Below are 19,640 nucleotides of genomic sequence, written 5' to 3'. Positions count from 1 at the left end.
ACTGTATGTGAACTGTTAGCCATACTATTAAGATTTTTAAATCAATATGATGCATTTATATGCATATATAAAATATGAAATTAAATTTCTAAAAACTGATTTATTTATAAAAAACTGATGTAGGGATTTTTGTGCCTCTTCCTCTGAACCTCTTAATCTCTAACCATGTAATTTTTTAAATTAATTGCTGAATCGTGGTCATTAAATGTGATGAATCAAATGTTTTAAATAATGTTTGAAATTCCATCATTTGGCATTTCTATTCTATATTTTTTCTATATTATCAATAGGAAAAAATCGTACTAGTGTCTTTATCAAATAATTTCAAAGTGATGTCGATATTGACTATTAACTGATATTTAATGAGTGCATCACTGCGACTTCATGGTGGTCCTAGTAGTCCTCAATGCAATGTGCGATAGTGGGCGGTGACCAATGAGCATTTGACATTGCCCACTGTTCGAGTGTTGGGCACCACCCACTTTCAATCTTAGCCTGCTCCTTGACATAAGGTCAAGGAGCAGGCTAATAGTGAGTGCTTTCATCCATTCAGAATGTAGCATTTCTTAAAATCTGAGAGGATTGCATTTCTCGTGAGGGGGTGTGGCTTCAGCTCATTCAACCGACACGCCCAAACATTCCTGTAGCAGGTATTACAGCCTCATTTTTCATTATTTTTAAGTTTAATTTTATGAGCTTAGAGATTTTTCATCTGACCGAAATTTGACCTGAGAGTTCATAACATAGTTGCCTGCCATGCAGCAAACCTAAATACAGATTTATTACCACTTACAGGGTCTTTAAAAAAAAAAAAAAAAAAAAAAAAGATAACTGGGGGTATATTGAAAAGCTTCAAAACAAGTTGAACCACAGAAACATAGAACTTCTCATAGATAGAAATGTAAAATAGCTGAAGGAAACACTGATAAAATGAAATGCTTGCATGAATATTGCATGAATATTACTTTTAATTTGTCTACTGAATATCTGTGAGTTTTTACATAAAATGGGAGACATTTGTAGGCGCAGCAGTGTCCTATCATCCGATCAGTGGTATCCAGCTGCTGCCTCACAATGGTAGTTTCAGTTTGTGACAGCGTGGTTTAAAAAAAATAGTTTGTCAACTTAGAACCTTAATCCCATTGAGAGTAACACATTAACACTGACAACCACATTAAATTAAATGTCAGTTTTCAGGCCTGGTTTTCTTGAAAGAGATAATTATAAAGAGTGCCATGCAGAGAACATGCTCACAAGCTAAAAAAAAGGAAAGGTTTTATTATGTAAAGGATAATTGTAATTTTACTAGAAATATGCAATTATCTGGATAAAATATTGATTTATTAGCATGTGAGGAAAAGCTTCAGGTTCAGCTTGAAGTCACTGATCAGCTCATCAGTATTCTTCACCATGCAGCTGGAGGCAGCTGTCTGAGACATTCATCACCTGCATGCCTCACATCTAGAGCCTGGACACAACATGCTGTAATCTATCAGAAATGCTTACCTTGAGTGTCATGAAGCTTGCTGTAGATAAGGCTGCTGAAAAATTTTCATAGTTGTATTTTGCTTTTCTGTACATTCATTTCAAATTCATACTTGCACAGCTCATGGTTTTGTTCCTTTGCGTATTTATCCCTCTGTCAGCATTTGCTCCTCTCTTACATCTTTAAATGGACCTAATGAATTTAGGTCATGTTGCTCATTTGTTAACTTTAATAACAATCCTTTCCTCATGATGTGCAGAACTCATTTATGTTAAAGTTGGCACTGTGGGTGCCTGAATTAACTGCTGAATTAACCTCTCACACAAATTTGGTATAAATGAAGCAGGAGCAAATTAGCATACCTTAGCATTAATTGGATAAAAAAGAGCAGACAGTTGGCCCCCTGTCCAAAAGTAAAAGCTGTACCAGGGGTTTAAACCAGATTGGTCATGAATTGGTGCTGCTGTTAGTAGGCCGGTTGCCACTTCGCAATGAGTCAGATCTGTAACTGGTCCTTTTATGGCTGCTCTTTGAATGGATTCAACTGAAAGCATGCAACATGCTAAGTAGTGAGTTTAAAAGGTGCTGGTATGTCAGTTTCCTTACTGTTAAACAATGCTAGGCCTCATATTTAGTTTTTATACTGAGTCAAACTAACCATCAAGCTTTATAATGGCATCATTTTTCTATTTAGCTTGACAAAGCCAAATAAAATAACCAGTTTTATTAAAGTAAGTTTTGGGGGACTGTCCTGATGAAGTGTTTAAGACATGACTGACTTTTTACATATAGGAGCCTTTGCACCTAACTTGCTCTTCTGCTTGTGAATCTCATTGGCTAGACTCAGGGTCCAAATAGGACTGACTCTTCCGCAATCTTCTGCTGTTCTTTCCAACAATATTTCTGAAGTCTGTGCCAAAGGAGCAGGAGGAATTCTCACTAATTATTGATACCTGGGTTGGATGTTTAAAGTCACTCATCTATAGTGAAGCAGGAGACCTGTAGAACTTCATAGTTGGAGGGTTTAGAGCAAAAGAACGGCATCAACCATATGATCCACTGTGTTCCATCATGCATTATTCTGGATTCACTGTCTCAAATAAAGGAAAAAAATCTTTACTACTTCTTCCTCTTCTAACAATTGCATCCCTCCCTTTCATCTCCAGCACTTCTGTTCTCTCATCTTCCATCCTTCTTTTGCTTTAGTTCAACTTTCTCACCCCTCCCTTCCTATTTCTCCACCCATCCCTCACTCTTTCTACTTCTGCATGTCACACTGCAGCAGTAGGACAATGGAGGGGTCAGACTTTGCAGCCTCTTTAAACTCTTCCAGGGTGATCTCATCATTGTGGTCCTTGTCCATCTTTGAGAAGATCTTGTCCACACGCTGCTGAGGGGTCAACCCATCCTCATTCATTCGCATCATGATCACAGTTCCCACCATCTTATAGATGGCCTACAGAGGAGGAAAGGAATTTAAAAAATGCAAGATTTTTTCTTTAAACTCACTAGGAAAGGATTTTTTTCTACTCTTTACTCACACATACCTCAATGATCTCCAACATCTCCATACGAGTAATCTTTCCATCCCCATCCAGATCATACATGTTAAAGGCCCAGTTGAGTTTCTGCTCAAAGCTGCCCCTGGAGGTGATGGAAAGGGCACAGATAAACTCTCTGAAGTCGATGGTCCCATCACCGTTCTTGTCAAATGTCCGAAATGCATGCTGTGCGAATTTGGAAGCATCGCCATATGGGAAAAACTAAAAAAAATGAGAGACAAAGTCGAAAAAGATTAGACATCTGTTGCAGTGTGCAGCTATTCTTTTGAAGACTGCAAGGTATTACAGCCAATAAAAGATCAAGTATTTTTAGTTTAAACTATGGCCTGTGTGATGCACAGTATCAGGTTTTTTTGCAACTTGGAACTTTCTTTATATTGTCTATTTATTATATTACATGATAGTATCACAGGTAGAATGGCAGTGGTTCATTTATGCTCTGTTTCTGAGACATGTAAGGATAAAGACAGACCCTTCTGTCAGTTTATTTTATCCTTTTTTCTTCACATTTCCTCAAAGCTTATAGATAAAGACAAAACATTGCAATACTTCTGGAAAAATGGTGGCAGTGTTGATAAGTGGAGCCAACACTTTGGCCCAGATAATTAAAACACAAGAAGAAGAGCCCTTGGGGAAAACTGTCAGAACTTCTTGAAGGGCAGAGAAATACAATGGATTACAACAGATAGCTGCAGAACTTTAAGGTGCCTTGCAATGGAACCATTTGCATTTGATTGTCAAGCACATCTCAGAAATGTTTTACAGGGAACTGGGGGCCAAGTGAACACCTTGAACTTCTCCTGATTCTCTGGGCTTCTTTCATTGCTAGATGGTCCAATTCTATCGTTCAAATGCCCGTAGTAGAGGCTTTCAGTGGTGGACAGTGGTCAGCATGGACACAATGCAGCTATTATGCACCGTGTTTTAAGATCCTCCATCAGAACCAACTTCTTCAGTATATTCAACTCCAGTAGCTGAAATAAGGCTGGACTCTTTGATCGGACCACATGGTCATCTGCATACTCATCATGGGACAATGGCTATCATTTACCCTGCAGTCGCTTCACTGACAGTTTTGAATTCACTATTATCCTCACCCTAGGTCTTTTTTCCTGCTTCCAATACATCAACTTAATGGAAAAATGTAAGTTTAAAGACAAAAATCAGTGTTATTGATTTGGCATGTAAGTTTTCATAATGTTATGGCTGATATATGTACACTAGACTATGTTGAAAGATACTTAATTAGAGTTAATAGCAAAACTGTGTTTCTATTGGCTTCACTGGGATTTGGCCGACTGGTAGTGATGGGTGGAGGAACCCTTATAAAACACTGGGGCGTCTTTCCAGTTGTACTGAAAAAGATTAAAAATCTGGGATAGCTGAAGCGTTGGCACAACACCTTACTGTTTCATACTCAAATTTCTGCAATAAAAGTTATATAATGCTGCATGTCCCTTCAGGAATTGATCCTACAAATATGCAAGCATTAACCAAGTTATTTCAAGGTGCTATTTAACAATATATCCTACCATCACATGACGTGAGCCAGCCTCAGCAACAACATCACCCTGAATACACTGATTCCTAACTTAGTGTCCAATTTTCCTCTTTGTCTATTGTGTTAACACAGATGAGGAACACAAAGGGGGAAATGACAAAACACCAGGAGCATCTGACAGGAACATTTCCTTGATTTTCCTTCATTTTTCCCTCTCAGCTGAGCTATTTAACTTGTTTGACATAGATGAGATAGTGGTGCATAATAATATCTCTATTTGTGTTTGAAAATGTAAGCTGACTTGTGGGGATCACCTGAGTGAAATGAATGTGTCTTAAGTGATTGTAGTATAAAGACACTTGTGTCTGGAAGGTCCAGTCACTGGTCAATTAGTATTCCTGGCTACCATTACACCACGCAGACAAAAGAACCCTCCAAGCAACTCAGAGAAAAGGTTATTGAAAAGTATAAGTCAGGGGATGGATACAGAAAATTCCCAATGCACTGAGCATCCTCCAGAGTTCAGTTGAATCTATCATGAAGAAATGGAAGGAATGTGGCACATTTGTAAATCTGCCTTGATCAGGCTATCCTCACAACTGAGTAACCGCAAAAGAAGGAGACTAGTAAGAGAGACCACCAAGACTCCTATGACTACTATGAAAGGAGTTCCAAGCTTCAGCAGCTGAGATAGGAGTGACTATGCATACAACAACTGTTGGCCAGGTTCTTCACCAGTCAAAGCTTTATGGGAGAGTGGCAAAGAGAAAGCCACTGTTGAAGAAAACTTGTGTTGAGAACATGGGAAACTTTATGGTAAAGTGGAAGAAACTTCTTCGGTCTGATGAGACCAAAATTGTGCTTTTGTCCATCAGATCAGATGCCATGTTTGGAAGACACCAAACAATGCAAATCACAATAAACACACCAGGCCTGTGGGGCATGGTGGGGGCAGCATCATGCTGTGGGGATGCTTCTTAGCAGCTGGCCCTGTAAGGTTTGTAAAGGTAGAAGGTAAAATCAAGGCGGAAAATTTAGGAAAATCCTGGAGGACAATCTTATTCAGTCTGCAACAGAACCATGGCTTGCGAGAAGACTTTTTTTACAGCAAGACAATGACCTGAAGTATACAGCGAAAGTTACACAGAAATGGTTTAATCTATCCACACAGACTCAGTGCTGTGATTGCAGCCAAAGGTGACTCTACTAAATACTGACTTGAAGGGGGGCAATATTTATGCAGTCACTTATTTTACATGACATATTTCAATTTAACTGACATTACTTTGCAGTCAATTGAAGTCAAATATACTGGCCACGACTGATTTATAAAATCAGTTAAAGGGTTAAACATCCATGGGGGTGAATACTTTTTGTAGACACTGTCCAGAGGCTACATAGTCAGACAGGGTAACATAAGCTTTCCATGTAGCAGCCCAGCCGTGTTCATTGTTAAGTCTAAAGAGGAAATAACTTTCTTGTTTTCTATAACCAGGGAAAACATTTGAATTTTCCGCTTTAGGTATTACTGGAAATAGTAACTGAAAAAAAGATCATGTTACTCAGATGTAAAAGTCCCAGCCCTAATTCAACATCATCATCTCTATTCATATGCTTCTTTTCTGGCCTCACCTTTACATAGAGCTGCTGAAACTCCTCCAGGTTGAGGATCCCAGAGGGACAGTCTTTGAGGAAGCCTTTGTACCACTGCTTCAGCTCTGCTTCGTTGAATTCGGTGTTCTTGGTCAGGTCATCCAGGACCTCTGGAGCCAGCTTGCTGTTGTGTTTCCCCATGACGTGTCACCTTTTGGAGAGAGGTGGGGGGTGGGGTAACAGAGAGAGAGAGAGAGGGTTAATACAATTGGAGAAGCAGCAAGAAAAACAACAGCAGTAATTCCCCTGTGTTGTTAAAACAGAACGGGTCTCCCAGGACAGATGCAAACAAGAAATTACCTGCAGGTAGAAACACACATAGGAGAGCTGCACTGCATTTGGCTGGCTTTTCTGTCTAAAAGCTATAGGCTAAAACATTCATATAAATATAAACAACTATAGTGTGGTAACTTTTTTATGTGAAACTATACCCAAGACTCTTCCTCCAAAACACCAGCATGACAAATTGTCGTAGCTTATTTACAGCCCAAACATACAGCTTAACCAACTCTACATTTAAAAATGTAACAACCTTTAAATATCTTCAATTGAAGGCTTTATAAAGAATTAAATTTTTTACTTGTTGAATGGTAAAATTACTTCGCTAACATACTTTTTGTTGCCAATCTAGAGCCTAGTGGGCATCCTATTCCACATCTCCACTCGCCCTATTATCCATCATCTCTCTCTGTCTGTCTTATTACCTCATTTTTCAACCCACTCAGTCACAGCAGACAGCTTTCAATCACTGATTTTTGTTCTGCTTGAGGTTTTCTCTTGTTAATAGTGCTAAACAATTTGTTAATATGCAATTATATTTGACAATATTGTAATTTGTGATAATCATATAATACATACATGATCAAACACAGTTATTAGGTAGAATAAAAATGACAAATAATACAAAAAAATACAGAATCACAAGTTTATACAGGACTACTTTCAAAACAACTTACTTTCCAAATACATTCCATAAATTAAAGTTTTTCCTTTTTTGAAAATAAAAACTTAAGAGCCTTTCTGTGTGCATTTTTATAAGCATTAAAAGTAATACTTAACACAAAAATAATTGCAGCCTTTATGTAATAATGTAATTTCACAGCCTGACATTGCAACTGCAATGACAGTTAGCTTAACTGTGTGATAGTTGGTTAAAACCAGTCAAAAGAGCAGAACTTTTTCTTTGCCTTTTCTGCCCTTATTCCTCAATGGTTGATCAGTTCAGATCTCTAATTTCAAAGTTTCATGAGATACATTTTGTGGTGATTTGGCAATACATAACAAAATTAGAGCTGTCAGATTTTTTACAAAACTAAAATCAATTACTGAAGTTTGACAGTTAATCACAATTAACTACATTTCTGCACACCTGATTTGAGAATCAAATTTATGCAAACAGATGACATTTATGATCAGGTCTTTTAGATTTATTATTCAAATGACTGCTACACTTGTGGTCTGACACCAAGATTTGGGAGAGGGAGACCACTTAAAAGTGCTAATTCTGTGAAAAAACTGTTTAAAACTGTTATACATTAAGATATATGCAGGAGTGCATGTACAAAATAACTCGCTAAGGTCCAGTGACCCCCATTATTACGACTGCATTTACACTTTCCAGGATTCTAGTTGAGCTACTTTATTTGTGAACAACCCAGTTAAGTTAAATGTTTAAGAGAGAGTTTCTGTTTTTGTTATGCTGTTAGTTTGTAGTTTGTGCCATCTTAAATCATGGTTAATATAATTCTGGTTTGGAAACTCTGCTTAAATTTGTAAGAAAATAAGGAACTTATGGTAAATCAGCATTAGCTTGACTACAGGGGGAAACTGCTATGGATGGAAAAATGAAATGAAAATGAGAATATCTCATGGTACATAATATCATTTTTTACCATGTCAGTTAACTTCTTTGTACTTAAATGAAAAATGGTCAAGCACTATGCTTGGTCTTGAAATATTTTTCTCTTTATGAGCATATCAGTGTGTATCTGCATTAAAAACACATTACAAAAGTCAACTTGTGTATTATGCTTAATGTCTATTTAAATCTATAGATTTTGACACTGGGCTTAGAGCTGTGAACACATGGGTAATAACTATATCCTTATATCAACACATTATTTCATTTTACATATGGTCTATGGCAGAGGCAAACTGTTAAAACAACCAAACTGATAGCCAGTATTCTTTTAATAAAATAAAAAATAAAGGACAATATAACATGAAAAAAAATTTAATTCAGTTTCATTATAGTTCAGATTATGTCATGTTCCACATTTTAATTTGTTATATTCCTTCTGTAGTGTTTCAGTGTTAATTCTATGTGTATTTTTCATGTTTCTAGTTTTATTTTGTATTTAGGTATTGTGTGTTTTTGTCACAGTTGCGTCTAGTGTTTTCTGTTGTTATTTGCTCCGGTTTCCTTTGAGTATTTCCTAGTTTGGACTTTTGGTATTTTGTGAGTTAATTTTTCTCCTTGCTGTGTTGGCATTTGCTCCTTGTTTCCTGTTTATTTTGTAATCCTTGTCCATCCATGTGTTTGTGTTTTCCTGTTCTCCTGTTGAGTTTCCTGTTTTATTTTGTAGTTGCCTTCCCTTGTGTTTGATTCCAGTTTTTCTCAGTTTCCCTCCACCTTGATTGCCCTCCCCAGTTTCACCTGTGTCTCATTTGTCACACCTGTCTCACTGCTTGTAATCACTCCCTGTGTATTTAGGTTCTGTGATTCCCTTTGTCAGATCATTGTATGTCTCTCACTGTTTTCCCTGTAGTTGGATTTAGTGTTCAATTTTGTTTTGTTAATATATTTTTTTCTGTATTTTGTTGATTAAATTTGGTTTGTTTTATCTACATTTGGCTCCTCCTTTTAAGTTTTTACCACACCATGACAGATGATAATTTTTACAACAAAGTTAAAAAATAACAAAATGCTTCTCTTTAATGTAACCTCAGGATTGTTCATCAAACTCTCAAGAGCAATATCAGAGTATAGAACCAAATGCTCCCCATTGTTCAAACCCTCGAGCTCAATCAAATATCTGGTTTAGATTTTGATGACATTAGTGTAATGCACTTTGATCATGCTGGGACACTTCAATGACAAAATACCTAAAAAAAAAAAGTCTAACCTGCCACAATAACTATCACTTTATAGGAAGTGCTGTATTATAATTGAATACAGGTAGATAACAGATACAAAACAAGATCAAACACTTTGAAATGCTGTGTACCAAAGTAGCTAGAAAAAGACAGCAAGCAAAAGCTTAAAGGAACAGTCTCCAACTGAAGTTAGCTGGTAAGTCCTTCTGCAGGTTTTGCTTACAATATGTATTCAAGACTAAATCAGAGGAATTCGCAATCAGTGAATGTGTTTAATCTGCACCAAAATAATAATCTAGTTAAGATAAAAAAAATAATAATAATAACGTTGCTGATCTTATTATTGGCATTTCTTTCTGTTGAATTATGCTGATTGATATCTTGATAATCAAAATCTTCAGCAGCTCTGCAAAGTACCCATAGGGGTTATCTCTACTCTGCTCTTTGACACAAACTTATAGAGGAATGCAAACATGTTAGAGCAACAGTATGTCTTTCGATTTCATAACAACTTGAGTCATTATTCCTCAACTTTCTCTTTTTCTACTTGTATAACCTCTGTTAGCATTACTGCTGCACAGACCATAAAACAGCCCATTAACCCTTCTCCTGACCACACCACCGTCGTCCTTTTTATGACGCCATCCCTGAGTCATAGTCCTGTCTGACCTCTTTCACACTTTGTTACCTGGACACGGCCGACACGGCTGTGTCAAGCGGACACAAATCCTCCTCATAATTGCAGAGGGAGAGTGGGGGTGGTTTAAAGGCTGAAATATCACCCTACCTCGCTTTATGGAGAGTGAGTCATCTAGAAAGATGCAACAAAACCCCAAGTCACTGCAAAGTGCAAAAATATTTCAGACTTTGTATTCCCATGACAACTGGGGCGCACCAAAGGAGAGCCAAGGGCTCAGAGAGGAATAAACGGAGACAGACCATTCCATAATAACTTGTTTTGAAAAGGTCAGCAGCAGTCTTATCAAGTTGAGACACAAAAATGAATGTTCTCTTCTGAGAGAGCCCTCCTACGGTTCCTCGGGTCTAAGAGAGTGCTGTTCATGAAAATAAAGAGAAATATGTCTATATACTGGGTAGAAGGTTATAAAAGCAGGCACATTCAAATAGTCATAGACTTAAAATTCATGTCATCTCAACTTTTGTAGAGAATTCCTAACAGTTTCACTTGTTTTTGATAGAGCCCAGCATGCATCAACCATAGACTCTGTTCAATTTCCATACAAGGCTGTGTTTAAATGATGCTGTGACACAAGGAGTCCCTTAAGATGTGTACCATATGTTTTGGAGCTAAAAAGAGCAGTTTTGTGGTTTTCTACTCCTTCACAAAAAATTACTGTATTTTCGAACATTACAGTGAAAGCAGCCTGAGTGTGGGAGGACTACTCAGCTGCTAATCAAAGCTCAAACAGCTCAAACTTGACCTACTTTTCAACCTCCTGAATGGGGGATGAAAATGTTTTATTTTATAGGAGTTCAGTGCTATGACTAGTGCCACAAAGTACAGCTACATTTCAGAACTTGTTCTTGATTTTGATTCAGAATGGGATAGTGTCAGAATGTCCTAACGCCCAGCACTGCTTGTAGGTCAAATGTGAATCTGGTAATTTATAAAGAGCGTTTGATCCAGGCTGACAGAATGACATAATCCAAAATGTTATCTGCATCTCCACTAGGTGGCAGTAAAAGCAAGATAGTCTAGTCATACTGTCAAGAGGACCTGTGCCAGTCATTAATTCTTGTTTACAATAAGCGATCTATTGACTTTGTAAATGGACTTTTCTAGTTGTCTGACTACTCAAATCACTTTCTACACTAGAGGTCACACCTAACCATTCACACCTATTCACTCCACATTCATACACTAGTCACAGAGATTTTCTATGGAGAATTGGCCATCCAATCCCATGCATACGCACTTACGCACCACTGATGCAGCCACAGGAGCAAACTGGGGTCATGCTCAAAAACAAACTGACATGTAATTGCAAGAGCTGGGGATTCGACCCTTCTGATTGCAAGGAAACCAACTCTACCTGCTGAGTCACAGTTAATCTGCATAAGAAAACCTTCATGTTCTGTACAGGTGAACAGAAAGCAGCAAAAGTCTCTGGTAAGACTATTTTTTCTATTGGGCCAACGTCAGTGGTGGATCTGTTTACTTATTGAACTGTTGGCAAAAGACACTAAAAACAGTGTCAAACCATAACAGGCATCTCAGCAACAGCCACCTCTCAAGGGGTACAAAACACAACAGGTTAGAAAAAGCTAGCTGGCTAGTAGAGCTGTGACTCTTGACTGGTTTCCTGGTATGATTTGATTATCATTATCAGGCCAACAATTTGATTCAATTTGATTTTCATCTAATACATCCTCCATTTTCTATATCACTGCACATGATTACTTTGATCAATGGAGACAGGCTTTCTGATAAACTCCCTATATCAATGTAAATTCTTTTCAGTCTATTTTCAATTATATCATTTAACTGAATGATACTGAATAATATTAACAATACAAAAGTACTAAACAAATATTATCGAGTTAAAGGTTTGCATGTTAAAATACCAGCTTTTGGAAACCTATTGAAATAGGCTTCGTAATTGAAAGTTTGATTAAGGTTTTGTTTGGTTTCCCCTTTTTCTTTTTTTATAGCCCAACTTCTTTTCTAAAAATTTTCAATAAATAATGTTGCATGTTGAAATCAATCACTGCCTTCTCCTTTTCTTTCCCTAAGTCTCCCACATCCCTTATTTAATGAGTGAAATTAATTTCAGATTACCCAGTTAGGATTCAAATCTGAGCTGAGAAGGGCACAGGTAGGCTCCTGTGTCATTAAGTGTTTTTACATGCAATCAAACTAATGTGACTTTAAGGGGAACTTGGGCAAGTTTTTTGGCAGTGTTTTACTGTCTAGGGATTGTGTTAAATTGGTCATATTAGGCTTGTAGTTCACTTATTTTCCGTGTCATCATATGGTACGTTCACGCCACAAATGTGTGTTTTGTCTTGTAGTAATGTTTATCAGTACAGCATTTAACGATTGCGACAGCACTCCTCAATTTACACGTCTCTTTTTGCTGTATTCTTTTCTAATCCTCCCTGACTTGTTCCGTATCTCTACGCTCTAGAGAAAAAAACAGGTAGACATGCAAGCACACTCATAACAGAAGGCTTGAGTGGTTTAGTAGCATCACATGTGACTGCTGTTACTGCAAAGACAAAAAAATCTGCACCATTTAAATAGACAACCATTAAAATGCACTAAAAGCAGCCAAGTTCAGAGGGGAAGCTGGTCATTATTTTGAGTATTTTCTGTAGGTCTTGCATCAATTATGAGGTGCCTCTGCATCGATGCAGAACCCTCCAAGTCTGCATCTCAATGCATCCTGAAAAGATTATTTTCAACACCACTAGTGGCTAGCCTGCTAGCAGGATGACAATGAGTTGCTAAATTATCTTCAATATTAATGTTTTTAAAATGATAAATGCATTAGCCCCTGTCGATTCTAGTGTTTGTTGCGCCTTCATACAGGACATACTGGAGGAGGCTAGGCTGTACAGCATAGCAGACATGTTCATTATTTCTGCATTATTTTGCAAGTTTTATGGGAGAGGGGAAGGGGGGTTGGACCAAAAACACAATGATGGATCAATTTTACGTCATATCAAAATGTATGAACCATTTTATAGCCTCTGTGTTGACACTATTTTGCAATGCTAGCTTCTGCTACCAGCTATGCACCCTCCCACCTCAGCGTTTCCGATCAGCTGCAGGAGACAAAAACAACAAGCTAAATGCAATCAAAACTTAAATGAGCTATTCCCATCCAGATTGAATGGGCATCTCACATTGAACTTGCACTGAAAATTTTCCAAGATGCTGCAGGACGAATGCAATAATTAAATGAAATCCCGCTTATTTTTGTATAGTTATATGCTTTAAGCAGCAAGCAGAAAAAGTTGAACTCTCCATAAACCATTGATAGTTTCCACTCAAGTGCCTCTTTAAATCACTGACTGCATTTGTAAACCATAAACAAATAAACGTGCCAGTGTGTTTACTCACACTCTTCTTGACACACAGCAGCGTTTCTCTAGCCTTTGACTGAGGATGAGATTTATCCCTCTGTTAGGAGAGCAAATGTAGTGGATAATGGAGTTTTCTGTGGAGGACAGGGAGAGCCATGACCAGCCAGGCGAGGAAACACATTGGAAACGCATCCCATCCGAAAAGAATCATGATAAACACTCCTCATGGCTTCAAAAAGAGGGAACTAATTGGTATGATTCCTTAATAAGAGGCTGCTTTCAAGTAAGGTGCTAGACTATACCTGCTCATCATACAGAGGCAGAATTCGACTGAAAGACTAATCCTTGGAATAGAGGGCAACCATGACTGCTTTAGTTTCTTGGATTTTGTGCCCTTAACCAAGTACATCAAGTGCATGGTGAATTACTGAGATGAAAACACAACATTAATTAGAAAACTGTACAGTCAGCACAAAAAAAAAGTCCTTTACCGGTCTTTAATTATGGCTAGTGGCAGCTTACAGACCATGAGGAACATGTTTCAGCACTTTGCCTTTGTCAGTGCTGTCAACACAGACAAGAGCTAAAGGCTAACATACATTCATCGAGGTCTCTTCACCACCACTGCCCATATTAAAAACCCTAAAAGAACATTTATGTGTCTTGTGATGTTTGGGTACATACATGCATAGTAGCATAATTTAAATGACACAAAATTAAAGTCTTACATGTCATTGCATTAAACATGGACTGCAAAGTACCCTCATACCTTCCCTTACATCCACAATTCATTGACTGATCTAAAAGGCACTCTGTTGTGCCAATAACAGCTGGCCAATCAAGGCTCCACAAATCAACATAATCATTCTTAAAGCTACAGTTACCAGAATTCATTTACAAGTAATAATAACCTCATTTTTAAGATGTGTCTGTCAGCCTAGTAGATAAGAATTGAGTTCCTTCCAAGGTCTTTCTATGAATGTAATCATTTAAGGACCATCATTTTCAAATATTGGTCTATTTTATTACCTAATAGAGAATATCAGCAATATTTAAATTAATTCTCATTAGTGTCCTGATTTGGGAAACAAATAAAAGCAAAAGTATCCACTTAAAGGTCTTAACTTTTCTCTTTAGTCATTTAAATAAATGCCACAGTGTTACACCAATGTGATCTGAAAACATGACTAAGAGGCAGGAGAAGCTTTTTTTAACAATCACAAGATACACAAGATACCTGTGCCAGTATCCAATGACTCACTGAGGTCCAGTGAACCCCAGTTAATGCGTCAGCATTTGCTCTTTCAAACCTTTCTGTTTAGTTGCTCTCTACAGGTCCTGGCTGCATGCAAGTATTGTTCCCTACACAGTAAGTTATAAAACATGACATGATAACCTGAGGACAGCAATAAGACCTGTAAGTCTTGCAGTCAGGTGCCAACATTTAAGCAAGCACTGTTACTTCTTCAGCCTGCTTTCCTCTACATCAGTGGTTCCCAAACCTTTATTCCTCTAAAGCCCCCCTTACTTGTATCATAGATGAGCTGAGGCCTCCAAGGACACACAAAAACAAAAGGGGATACATGTTTTTCAATAATTACAATAAAACTTAAAGTGTTTTATCATGATTTCAGTGAGTATGAGTAAATCTGATTTTGACAACAGACATTCAGATCAACTGTACCTAAAAACTTAGCTCACTGGTCAGGGGCCACATCAGGCCCCCCACATCTTCCCATCTGGCCCCCAGGCTGTTATCAATTCCAGAACATGTGCAGAAGAGAAGATAGGTTTTGGTATTTCAGGTATCATTTTCATAAACTCCCTACGGCTGTTCAAACAACTTTAAATACAACTGAGATTAAATCAGTTTAGTAAGGAATGACAGCAGATTCCTGTTTGGGTCTTTTTTAACTAATCACTACAGAGCATATTAGCATCAAACCCAGAGATGGACAACACGACAGCCCCAGAAATGTTTGGCTAAAATATCTCAATCGCCCACCTGCGGCTGGCTGTGGTACAGAGACTAATATCACTGTTAGAGGCTAAAAATTATGCAAATTAGACAGACATTTTTTTTTTTCACAGAAATGTGTAAATTAGACAGACTTTTTTTTAATCACATAAATGTAATCTATTTGATTAAAGGAAAGTTGGTGCCTGACAGATTTAGTTAATGAACCCTTTCATAGATGGCAGTTCCACCTGAGAGCTTTTTAGGATGTATATTTGGATTTTAGCTGATACCGATATTGATACTGATGTATAGCTGCAGTCAGACCAAAAACTTCAGTAAAACACAGAAAAAGACTAAAGCTGATCAGAATACTGAGCACCTCGTGCTCCGGATAATCTCTGTTGGGAAAGTCTCTGTGGGCACGCTTCCTTAGCAGTAGTCAAAGAAGTGGTCTCTTGTACACAGAATGTCAGTTCTGGTGTAAGTGTAGGGCTTTCTTTTGCTGCTAGTGATGGAGCGCCGGGCCGCTGCGTCAGTAGGTGCCATGCCATGCTACTTCAGTAGGCAGCATTCAGTAGTCTCCTGCTGATCAGGCAGTGTTTCGTGGCAGTTACTGGCACTCGTTAGCTTTTAAGCTAGCTAGGAGTTGTAGTTGAGACTGGCGTCTTCTTTTTCGTCATTTTGTGGATTTTTTTTTTTTTTTTTTTCAATGGAAATTTCATGTTCTTTCTCTCAAAGGTGTCCTGGACTATTCATCTTCACACGTTTCAACATGTTGTCAACTTAATTGTGAAATAACTACAATTCCAAGATATAACTCAAGAGTACATCTTACTTGCTGCAAACTGCTCTGGTTGCCTGGCAACAGTTTGTGAGGTCAAAGCTAAACTAACGGTCAATTTCATTCTTGACAGAAAACTAAGCAAAAGGACAAAAGGAGTGTCTTCAGTGCAGCATGACAGACAAAATAGCATGCAGTTAATAGGTTTCAAAAATGAATTACAAATGTGTTATTTTCAGACTGCCCTAATCATGACAGCAGAGTACTCAGGGGCTGATTTAAAATGACAAGGGTCTTTCTTTAATTTTCAAAGAGAATAAAATGAACCTCAGGAGAAAATATGGATCTTTTAATCATAAGCAGCTCCACTTTTAAATAACCCTAACCCTACAAGTGCCAATATGATCTTCCTGCTTTTAAGCTGTTTTAGACCCTTTTTAGGGGTTAACCTCTGGAATCATAACAGAGACATGTATCCCACCAGATTTTTAAATCTGACCAAATTTTTGTAAATATCTTTATCTTAATTTTAGCTTCCATTTTAAATAATTTTTAGTAATACAACCCTAATTCCAAAACAGTTGGGCACTGTGCAAAATGTAAATAAAAATATAATTTTAAATATCTCTCTTGAAATATATATTGCAGAGAAAGACCCACAGGGAAGGGGAGGGTTTTGGTTTTGGAATGAAGAAATAAAGGTAGCAGCAGTTTTGTGATGATTTTGTACCCCACTGTTATTTGTAATGTGGTGAATGTTACTGATACGTGAGGATGTATACCTGCTACTTCTGTTCAAGATGACTAAAATGTTGGCCACAAAAATCTAAAAGTAGAATGCAATAAAAATTGTGTTCTCAATAGAACATAAGTAACATATCAGATGTTGAAACAGAGACATTTTACCCTTTCATAAAAAAATATTTTTTTCATTTTTAATGTTTCATCTCAAAAAAGTAGGGACCAGGAGCAAAAGGCTGGAAAAGTAAGTGGTACTGATGAAAAACAGGAGAGGGAATGTTTTGCATTTTATCAGAGCTAGCTGGTGACAGGTCAGTAACATGACTGAGCATTTAGGAGAGGCCAAATCTCTCAGATCTTATGAAGATGTTCAGCAAAAAAATCTGCATCTACAAATGTAGAACAGTTTCAGAAAAATTATCCTCAATGTACAAATGCAGATACTTTGAATATCTCACCACCCACACCACATAAAATCATCAACAGATTCAGAGAATCTAGAGAAATCTCTGTGGGCAAGAGGCAAGGTCAAAGATCAATATTGAATGCTCATGATCTTGAGACCCTCAGGCAATCCTACGTCCAAACAGTCATGAATTGCAAATCACTGCAAATCTCAGCATGGACGAAAGAACATTTTCCAGAAATCATTTGACTGTCAACACAGTTTGCTGTGCCACCTATAAAATGCAAGTCAAAGCTGTCTGATGCAAAGAAGAAGCCATAACCACAGCCGTCCTCTCTGGGCCAAAGCTGGAAAATGGAAAACTGTTCTGTGGTCATGCGAACCAAAATTTGAATTCTTTTTGGAAACCAAGGGTGCCATGTCCTGTGGACTAAGGAGAAGGACCATCCCCCTTGTTATCAACACACAACTCAAAAGCCTGCAGCTCTGATGGTCTGGGGTTTCACAGCACCTACAGCGTGGGCAACATACATTATTGACATTGCATTAAAATATGTCTGAACAATGAGTAGAATTCCCCATGCTGAATGACTTAAAATTGTGATGGTAATAGTTCATGATAATAATGCCTGCAAAGTCAAACACTTTTACAAGAAAGCGTAATCTCTTTTATTTTCATATTTTGTATTAAACTCATGTTTCTACAAATTATTGTTAAAAATGTCTCACTTCTAAGAATCCATTGCCTCTCCTTCAGCGTGTCTTTAGGGGCGGATCTGATCCCAAAATTTCCCATTTCCCAGATAGCTTAATTTTCAGCACTTCAGCCCTTAATAGGATCAACTGACCTTGCAACATGCTGTTATTTTGCACAACAACACTTTTGACAGTCTGTTCACGTCCACAGGCAGGAGAGGCCCAAACATAACAAACATAACTGCTTCAAACAGGGACACCCCCGACGCTGAGCCATCACACAGAAACTCGGAAATTCTCCTACATTTTCACTCATAAACTGATACTCTGGCAGACATTAAAATCATGGATGAAGGACACAACATGAGAAGAAATTTGGGGGTTCGAGGATGACTCAATCTGGATTCACACCTTTGAGGGGAAAGACAAATAGACGAACAGGGAGAGACACGCGGAGAGAAAAGGGGACGGAGATACTGAGAATGATGGTTGGCTGTGGACAGAAATGCAGAGCTTGAGGAAAATTGACCCAACAGGTGAGAAAGACATGTGCTCATTGAGTGTGAAGGGGCTGTAACATCTTCATCCTGTTTGTCAGACTGATAGAAAACACATAGTCCAATCTGAGCTGTAATTGCGTGGGACACTCTGAGCGTGTTTCCAGTGTAGTTTGACAGTAATCTAGTTAATTGGATAAGATAGTCAAACACAGTTATAGGAGAGTCAGCACTGATAACGCTTAAATTTGATGACAGTTTTCAAGGCACCTTTACTAAATCTTCATTCTGTGAGAATATGTTTCCTTATTATCCTTAAATCTCAACTGGGATAAATCTGTCAGCCTTTTAATAGCAAATAATAAAAGTGTGCTGACTGCACCAGTTATAGCTGAATAGTATTGTCTAGTATCAGTGAAATTCTCTGCTTTTATTGCAGAAAAGTTGCTTTTACCTTATCCTGCCTGCATTTAAGAATGAGGGTTAACTGGTAGCTCTCTTTAAACATTTTACTGTTTCATTCACTGTTTACCTAGCGTTGTTTTCCGCATGCTGTTGTGTAATAAAAAGGAAAAACAGTTCATGTCTAAGAAAAATCAAGTAAACAAATTTTTCAAAAAAGAAGCACACAGGTTTAACATTTCTGTAAGCTGAAATGGCAGCCACATACAGGATTTATCCGTCCATTCTTGATTAAAAGCTGTGGGCTCTTTGAGTGTTTTTGCTGCCCACATCAAATCAAAAGACCTGTTTCCTGCCCGTCCTTTTTCACCAATCAATCTAGCATATTAGCAGCAAGCCCAGTGATGGACAACATGTCAGCCCCTGAAATATGTCGCCAAAATATCTTGATCTCCCCTCATAGCTGGCTGAGGTGATAAGGTCTGGTCTCACTGCTAAGGCTCATTTATGTGCTACGTTTGAAAAGTGAACAGATACAAACAGAGCTTCCTGTCCATACTGTGTTCATTTCATCAGCAATATTACTAAAGTCCAGCCAGAGGAGGAAAAACATTATGAAGAACATGTTGAAAAATGGCTGAACTTAATCAAACTTTCTGATTAAATACTGCTGTATCTTCTGAGTTGTTGTAAACTACAAACATGTTAGCTCACCTGGGCACAGTGACAGATAACTAGGACATTAAAAATACATTTATCTGTTGTTGTACATACTGTAGGTGGAGCATAGATGAGCCTTTAAAGCAGGA

The 19,640-nt window shown here is 37.8% G+C and overlaps 1 protein-coding gene across 1 annotated transcript in view; it reads right to left on the bottom strand.

Annotated features, from left to right (window-relative positions):
• Nucleotides 1-2,744: 2,744 nt before the first annotated feature.
• LOC121524013 (hippocalcin-like protein 4) overlaps nt 2,745-19,640 on the bottom strand; it is a 35,383-nt gene continuing 18,487 nt past the window's right edge. Inside the window, exons 2-4 of the mRNA XM_041809172.1 lie at nt 6,182-6,353; nt 3,034-3,249; nt 2,745-2,942 (exon numbers count right to left, since the gene is read on the bottom strand). Coding sequence (XP_041665106.1) covers nt 2,745-2,942; nt 3,034-3,249; nt 6,182-6,343 — 576 coding nt within the window. The 5' untranslated portion in view covers nt 6,344-6,353. The remainder of the gene's footprint in view (nt 2,943-3,033; nt 3,250-6,181; nt 6,354-19,640) is intronic.

This window comes from Cheilinus undulatus, linkage group 16, assembly GCF_018320785.1.
Source record: "Cheilinus undulatus linkage group 16, ASM1832078v1, whole genome shotgun sequence".
Lineage (NCBI taxonomy): Eukaryota > Metazoa > Chordata > Actinopteri > Labriformes > Labridae > Cheilinus > Cheilinus undulatus.
This window is presented reverse-complemented; position numbering and strand designations above follow the sequence as displayed.